Raw genomic sequence first — 9,081 nt, 5'->3', positions numbered from 1 at the left:
CAGTCGTGGTATTGAAGGTGGGAGAGAGCGCTGTACATTCACTCCCCCCACCTACAATCCCTCTTTGGGTTACGAGTCTACGAATCTCTAACCATTAGGCCACGACTTCCCCATATGTACAAGTCATCGGTGTCTGATTGGATTTTTTTCCAGTGTGCAGACAATTTCAGCTACTTGTTGGACTAAAACGTCCTCCTTTTTGTTCTGCGCATCTGAGAATTCATTGTTTTTTCTTTTTGAGCACACACAATTCCTGTTTGAAAATGACTGTACCCATATGTACAAGTCACAGGTGTTTGGTGAAGAGGTTTTGGCTCAAGGTCTGCATTTAAAGTCACAGCAGAGGTGTCCAGTTTCTGCAGACCGGTCAAGTTCTTCCACACTGACTCAATCAATCATTTCTTTTTGAACCTTGCCTCATACACAGAGGCATTGTCATGGTCATGTTACTGTTGGCATTTTCTTTACACGCTTATATTTCCCTTCTTATTGACTGCGGTTAATTCAAATAATTGCAATTAGATCAAATAACTGCGATCAGTCAATTGTGACAGGCCTACTTATGTTTATATAATTTTTGTGAATTCAGGGTCAAAATTGACACACATACAGTTTAGCCTTATTGTTTAAAAGTATCAGACTACAGAAGGCCATGACTGACCAATCAGTGTATCTGCTGTTACACTAATCTAGTCCTTACAAACAAACAGAGACCTACGAATCATGCATAATAACAGGAACATTGAACACAGCAGGTGATTTCAAGTCTGACAGTAATTGTCTGGAAATGCACTGCTGTAGGCGGCGAAAGTGGTTCTCTGAGAAACACTGTCTTTGAAGCAAGAAAAAATGAAGGCGAAAATTTTTTTTGACTCACTAGTCAACCTCACTAACAGACTAATAATTTTTTGAATACCTAGATGACCATCAACCATCCTGACTCATCTCTGGGTAAAACTGCTCAACTAGTGCCTACATAGGAAAAAGCCTTCTAAAGGCTGCTTAGCAAAATTTCATGGGCAAAATCCAGTCATTTTAATAGGAATCCAATCGATTGGGAGTTTCACATGAAAAAGTTACCCATGCAGATTTAGCTTATGTTCAAGTTGGTCACTTATTAGACGGCATTTATTTGAAATAGAAATGTTTAGTAATTGCTCTGCTTTTTCTAAGTTCTGTTTACTCTTGAGCATAGAGCTAAGAAGAACTTTGCAAGAGGAAATCGGACCTTTAAAAATCGAGCTAAGGTGCTCTCGGTGGTTGCAAGGATGTCCTCCACCTGCAGGCATGATTTGAGATATCAGTCATGTCTGTCATGTGGCATTTGAACAAACCCTTAACTCCAAGCATGGGCAATAATAATAGTGTTATTGCCCATTTAAATAGGTTCTAATCCAACTACAATAAATTCTGCTTTTGACATCTGGAACCATGCCAAAAAGTGTTTGTGATGGCATGATATTTTCAACACTGACTGAAGTCTTGAGCTTGCTGAGATCTGTGGGGTGTTTATAGAGGCTGCATTGAAGCGGTCTCCTCCTGCCCAGAGGGAAACACACAATCAAACAGCAGCGATCCTTCAACAAACACACTGCTAGTGTTCATCTGCACGCAATGACGGAGACTCACGTCGAAAGGAAGAACCTCCACTGTAGTGTTGAAGAGCTTGTCTCCAGGGTGCTCGATGTTTCCACTGCGGAAGAAATACCTACACACACACACACACACACACACACACACACATACACACACACAAACAAACATATCATCCAAACTATCAATCTTATAATTCCTTAAGGAGTACAACGCTAAAGAACTGTACTGCATATGTTTCCTCGTATATCATCTTATCATGTAGTTATTTATAGACCCTGCAGCACACAGTGGCCCCAAAAAGTATTTAGACATTTACACCATTCAAAAGTTTGGTTTTTGAAAAGTTTTTGAAATAAGTCTCTTGCATTCAATTTATTTAATCAAAAATATAGCAAAATCAGTAATATTGAAAAATGCATTGGAATTTAAAATGCCTCTTTTTTATTATAATATATTTTAAAATGTCATTTATTCCTGTGATGCAAAGCTGAATTTTACTCCAGGCTTCAGGGTCACACGATGCTTCAGAAAACATTCTAATATGCTGATGATCTGCTGCTCAAGAAACATTTTTATTTTACATTATTATCAATGTGGAAACCATCACTTTTTAAAGTATTCTTAGATTAATAGAAAGTTCAGAAGAACAACAATTATTTGAAACAGAAAGCTTGTAACATTATAAATGCCTTTATTGTCACTTTTGATCAATTCAATGCATTCTTGCTAAATAAAATCAATAAATTCATACTCAGCCCACACTTCTGAACCATAGTATCACACTAAAAAAAATGTCTGAATGTGTTTGCATTATATAAAATATCAATTGAAGTGGCAATTTAAAGAATGACAAACATACTTTTGAATAAATAAAAAGAAGTTTGTTAGGTTTGAAATAATAAACCAACAGATGTTGCGTATAAATGTATGAAACTTTGTGGTTGTGAACCCTTAGTGCAATATCTTTATTCTGCAGTAAAATCAATGAAACACTGGCTGATTAGGTCTCTACAAATAGAGTTCAAATAATTAATTCTGAGAAAACTCCAGTAGCATTTGAGCACAGACGACACCTGATAAAATGCCATCTAATGCAATGACTTTCATACATATTTAAGTGTCCAAAAACAATTTTCATCCTCCTCTATGGATCACTGAAACATGAGCAATCACAGACACTGGTGGATTTCTCTCTATAATTACATGTGCAAATGGACACCTGCGCTTGTTAAACTGTGACTCCTGTAGCAGGAAGGAAGCCAGTGAGTGATCGTCAAACGCTCTCATTCACACTGAGCACTATTAGCTCTCAATTAAGCCTGAAATATGCATGGACTTTCCATTAGGGTTAAAAATGGACGGATGACTGTGCCTCATGATGACTGATGCATTATCCAGCTGGTATGAGTCAGCGTGATGGGAAAGACTGTGAGACGAGCTCTATTACAAAACAGACAGCATGCTTTCTACTTCATTCATCAGCAGCAAGCTTCCAAGGTAAGGCTATGAAACCTCTTAATAGCCTCAAATAATTAATACCCGAACTTTTTCATCATTCGAACCCCTTAGGTGCAAAATATTTCCCTCAGAGATTTTAAGTTAATATTCCAATAATTTAACAACACATGGTCACATGACATGCAGGCAAACAAATAATTCATGCGTTTTCAGTAAGAATTGTAGTTGTGATAGTGGCTGAGTATCAAAGATATTAGCAACTTTTCCTCTCTTACTGGACTACATTTTAAGTATGTCATATGTACTCTTTACTCTACTATATTTCGGATGGCACCTAACTTTTTCTACAGCAGTTTATTGGAGGCACTAGATCTTGTTCATTTTACCCTTACACACCCAGACTTGTCAACTTGTCTCTTTACATGAATGTGAGTGCATTAGCAGCTAGCTGCTGGATGCCAGGTGTTTTATAAAGGACATGACTGCAGCGATGAGGCCGAAACAGCAAGTCCAGTGCAAATTTCATTTTTTCTCAATATGAATATTGGCGTTGAGGTGTTGTGGACTAGTGCTTCTATGAGTCAATATTCAGTGTGAGTAAAATACTTAAATACTGTTAAAATCAGACACTCTATTGGAATTGGTGACTTGTAACTTGTCAGTAACTTTACAGTTATTTAATTAAATCAAAGCATTTGATTTGATAACTGCAATAAGGTATTATCGGAATTATTGTGCTGTGCCATTTATTTATTTAAATTTTAGCCTCAATATAACTCTTTATTTGTTTTCTATCAACTCACAAAATCCCCGTTTGCTACCTTCCACCAGCTAATGATATTTAGACCAGCTGGAAACCATCTACCATCTTCCAAAACACAGTTATCAGCCTAAAATGGATTTTCCAGTAGGGAGACACAGATACCGGGTAAGATTTTCTGATTAAATTGGACTGTTCTTGATGCTTTTTGAAAGATGAAGATTGAATGAACTAACTTGGATTAATTTTTTTAAGTGAACTCGTTGCAAGGCATTCTGGTACTGTCTTCTCTGCCATATCTTGATGTATGCAATGCTGCCTTTTTGGCTAAAAGATGGCATCTTAGAGAACAGCATAATCATTCAGTCTGCAGTTTGGCATTCATGCGGGTGTAACAGAGAGAAACCTGAGGCATTATGTGAGAATCTCTGTCTGTAGGTATACCTCTCTACTCGGACAGGTGTGAAGAAGCGGATGCGTATGAAGTCTCCCGCCACAGGTGTGAACGCCCAGAAGAAATCCTCTCCCAGATAGGCCTTCTCCAGCGTGAAATGCTGGTACGTCTTCAGACTGGTGGTGACCTCAGCTAGCGGGTTAGCGTGACCTTTATGCAACGTCTGCTTTCCGAAGTCCTTATCCTGACCAAAAAAAAAACAAAAAAACAGAAGGACTATATAAATGGTGTTTGGGTATTTCTTTAAATACAGGCACTTTATATCCTTTCAAATTTAAGATTTCAACCTTTTTTTGTTGTTATATAAAGTTACATTAAAAGTGTCTTGATACGTTTTTCATGCCTTCATCATTTTATTTTACTACCTTTCAAATGCCTTTAATTTTTCCAGATTTTCAGGCTACGTCCACATTAATCAGAGTAAATCTAATCCAAACTAGCAGTTTCCAACATTTGCTCGTCCACACTGAAACATTTGAATAGGGTCAAATCACCTTATTACACAAATGTGAAACATTATAAAAGCTCACTGAGATGATAATAAAAGACCAGACTTAAAGTGCCCCTATTATGGGTAATGAAAGGTTCATATTTTGGTTTTGGGAGTCCCCAACAACAGGTTGACAATGCATGCAAGGTTAAAAAAACACTTTCATTTTCTTATAATATGCATTTATTTTTACCTTACTTTCTCAGTGACTCCCAAACTATTCGCTCAACGATTCATTTTTCCAAACCCCTCCTTTGCGTGACACTAGTCTGCGGTGATTGGTCGATTGGTCTCAGTTTCAGTTCATCTCACCTGTAATGCCTAATAAAGCAGCGTTTGTGAGCGCAGTGCTGCTTTGCATACAGCGTTACCGGGGAAACCGCTATTTTTACCGCTCCAAAAGCGGCACCTAGTGGCAAAGAATGAATTTGCATTTTCATTCAGACCAACGCGAAAAGACCAACAAAGTGCACGGGCAATATGCTAATGTTTCATGTTGAGGTCAACATGAAATGGCTTGGGATTCGTTTTAAAAACGACTCGTTTCAATGACTTTGACTCTTTCCTTTAAGAGACAATAACTTTATGCACGGTGCACTTTCCATTCACTTAGAGCTGTACAGTGTTACACACTGCATGAAAGGTAATTTTCAAAAATCCATAATGGGGCACTTTAATAAAGTTCTCTCGCCATTCCTCTAGCATGATCATTTCATTAGCTAATTAACCCACCAAATATATCACAGGTGCTTCCATGTTCCACAACAAAACCATAACTTCATGTATGGTCTAAACAGCATTTACTCTCTTTTTTTTGCCACAGGACATCAATTGCTAATAAATGTATTTGTCATCTTTGCAGAAATGAAATATGAAGACTGAAGAACTACATTAGTTAATGAAAAGTGAACTAAAAGTGAACAATATTTCTACAACATTTATTAATCTTAGTTACACTTAGTTACAAAATAAAGGTGCTTCACGATGCCATAGAAGAACCTTTTTGTCTAAATGGTTCCATAAAGAACCTTTAACATCTGAAGAAGCTATCTGTTTCACAAAAGGTTCTTTGTGGCGAAAGAAGGTTCTTCACATTATAAAAAATTGAGAAAGAGATGGTTCTGAATGGTTCTTCTATGGCATCGCTGTGAAGAACCCTTTTAAGCATCTTTATTTTTAAGAGTGTAATGGTAATTTCTACATTTACTAATGCATTTTTAAAATCTATTAACATTAGTTAATGCACCGTGAACTAACATGAACAAACAACAAACAATTTTATTAACTAATATTAACAAAGGTTAATACATGCCGTAATATATATTGCTCAGTTTGTTCATGTTAAATAATACATTACCTAATGTTAACAAATGAAATTTTATATGTTACCTTATTTATTTATCCACATGGAAAAGTAAAACCTGAATAATCTCAGTGTGGATGAAAGTGCAATACATAGAGAAGAAAAAAAATACATTTCACATTTATCTGGATAAAAGTGGACGTAGCTTCAATAAAGTGTTATTAAAATATTTAAACTTACATAAAAATATTTAGCTTTTTACAATCTACTTAAAGAATTGCCAAAATGATATCAGAAACATAATGTTTCTATCCAGTCCATAGGAACCCAGGCCTCCATTTTTTGTGGAGAGTGTGCAATGTCAAACAAACTTCAAACCACAAACTACAGTGCCAAAACATGCCAAAGGTTGATATAAAAACATAAATAAAAGAAGCCTAAATGAATGACTAGAGACGAAGAATAAGAGCAGTGATTGAGGCAGGTATTATGATAAACGTAGGGCGAGCGGGGCCCTCAGGAAATGGACCGTCAGATGTATTCACCAGCCGAGAACAAAAATCAATACGACACAGAATGGGCGGGTCATACGAGCGCTCATCGCCATGGCAATTCCTAGCGCTCTTCATTTGGAGGGAATAAAGACAGAGCAGGGACACATGCTGATTTATTAGGATATGAGCTCTTATCAGCTGTCTTCTGGGTACTGTGATTTGCAATTTGGACAGTCTGAAGAGAAATGAACACAGTTCTGAGGCAGACCACTCTTCCGGAGGGTTACAAATGTATCAAATTATTACACACACATATATAAAAAAGAAAATCTTATACATTAAATAAATACATTTGGTAAAAAAAAAAAAAAAATCACCTTGAGTTTCTGTATCTTTCCAGCGAGGGAGGAGTGTGTTCCAACATGCTGGAAGAGAGAGGGTTTAAAGCGGATGCGTAGGTTTGCTTTCTGCCTGTCACAATGTTTCTGTGGGACACAAAGAACATTTATATACATTATATAACAACTACTGTACATGCACTACTACAAACATAGTCTCAGATCAGAAACTAATTATCCAATGATCGTTCTGGCCACATGTTTAGAAATGTTAGAAACCGGAGATGCATTCATGTCTGATCATTTTTATTAAACCACCTTTCAGGCACCAGAGCGGAGAGAGACGGTTTCATCTCTGAACGAGTCGAGGCACAAACCTGTTTCTGTCAGATCTTTTACAAAATAAAGGTAACACTTTAGATTAGGGAACACTATTCACTATTAACTATAGTTGTTTATTAGCATGCATATTACCAGCATATTGGCTGTTTATTAGTACTTATAAAGCACATATTAATGCCTTATTCTGCATGACCATCTAGCACCTCAGACGAGTGATCTCACTGCATTAAAGGGGTAGTTCACACAAAAATGAACATTCTGTCATCATTTACTCATCCTTATTTCATTCCAAACCCACAGGAGTTTCATTCATCTTCAATACACAAATGAAGATGTTTTAATCAAATCTGAGCATTGCAAGTCCACTATAGCAGAAATGTCAAGCTTCAAAAAGTTCATAAAACATCAAATCTTGAGCTTCAAGCAAGCACACTTAAACTTTTGTTTACCATACTTGATGTTCTCTAGTTATTTGTGATGATCAATTATTATAAAGCAACCATCTCTCTTCAGAAGACTTCATTCATATCGATTAATTTTACAGTGTCTTTTTGTACTTATTGAAGCGAGAATGTTTTTGACTGATGGATGTTCGATTGAGAAGTAAAAATCTCTCAGGTTTCATTAAAAATATCTTTATTTGTGTTTCATTGATGAAGAAAAGTCCTATGGGTTTGGAATGACATGATGGTGAATAAATGATGATAGATTTTTTTTTTGGTGAATTATCTATATAATAACTAGTTGTTGCATTCTGTTTGGTTTGCGCTCTTTGGATTTAATGTGATTTTTAAATTTTTTTTATTGTGAATTGGGTTCTTCCTTTTTGGAAGATTTATACATTATATCAGAAAAAATAATTTGTTAACTTAAGGAAAAATAAAAAAGATGTTGCTAACTTGCACCATGTATAAATGTTGGAAAGTATTCAAAAATGGCAACTGTGTTGAGAGTTTAAGGCCCAATCCCAATTCTACCCCTTAGCCCTTCCCCGTTTCGCGCATTCACGTGAAGGGGTAAGGGTGTCTCGATTCTCTGTTGGTTGGAGGGGTAGGGGTAATGTTAGGGGAAGGGCCAGACAGCCCTTCAAACGAAGATTTTTCGGGACCACACTTCAAACGAAGGGGTATGAATTATCTCAGCATAAACCGGCTTCAGGGGCAACATGGCTGCCTGAGCGAACAAAAAGGCACATAAATGTAAGCATTTTTTGGCATTAATAAAGATTTTAACGAAAAGTAATCATTTGTTTTATGTTACTTTCAATCGTGAGTTCGTATTTACGGTCATGTTACTCAAAGAAACGTTTGCAGAGCGAACAAAAAGACACATAAATGTAAGCATTTTTGGGCATTAATAAAGATTTGAATGAAAAGTAATCATTTGTTTTATGTTACTTTCAATCGTGAGTTCATATTTACGGTCATGTTACTCAAAGAAACGTTTGCAAAAAATCGCTAAAGTTTGCTAATGTCATATCATTACAGACTGCACGAGTGCCACAACATATTTTCATGTCTGATCAGGGCGATAACCACCGTAGACATTGAGGGGGGCTAGTACCCCCAATAAATATAAATCGCTAAACCCTTTTCTCAAATATTGCCAATTCGAGAGCGAGAGAGAGAAAGAGAGAGATGAAAGTTGCGTGTATGCACATCTGTGCGTTTCTCTTTTCAGAGTGAGTTTACTTCAAAAACAGCGATTTTATCCTCTTGTTGCTGGAAAATATAATGTAGCGATTCAGTATTTAAACTGTTATTAATAAAAGTCGTGGGGCAGCGTTGACAAGTATCTTGCCCCCTGGATGTGTGAGCTGCGCGATCTCTGATATGTGTGTGTGTGT

At 36.6% G+C, this 9,081-nt stretch overlaps 1 protein-coding gene across 1 annotated transcript in view; it reads right to left on the bottom strand.

The window, feature by feature from the left end:
- Positions 1–9,081, bottom strand: part of LOC107676446 (alpha-1,3-mannosyl-glycoprotein 4-beta-N-acetylglucosaminyltransferase B) — a gene marked incomplete at its 3' end in the record, with an annotated part of 142,458 nt that overhangs the window by 12,774 nt on the left and 120,603 nt on the right. The window contains exons 10-12 of the mRNA XM_016470992.1: positions 6,933–7,040; positions 4,259–4,452; positions 1,630–1,708 (exon numbers count right to left, since the gene is read on the bottom strand). Coding sequence (XP_016326478.1) covers positions 1,630–1,708; positions 4,259–4,452; positions 6,933–7,040 — 381 coding nt within the window. The remainder of the gene's footprint in view (positions 1–1,629; positions 1,709–4,258; positions 4,453–6,932; positions 7,041–9,081) is intronic.

The sequence above is a fragment of the Sinocyclocheilus anshuiensis genome, unplaced genomic scaffold, assembly GCF_001515605.1.
Source record: "Sinocyclocheilus anshuiensis isolate Anshui unplaced genomic scaffold, SAMN03320099.WGS_v1.1 scaffold240, whole genome shotgun sequence".
Classification (NCBI taxonomy): Eukaryota; Metazoa; Chordata; class Actinopteri; order Cypriniformes; family Cyprinidae; genus Sinocyclocheilus; species Sinocyclocheilus anshuiensis.
The sequence above is the reverse complement of the archived record's forward strand: the minus strand, read 5'-3'. Positions and strand labels throughout refer to the sequence as shown.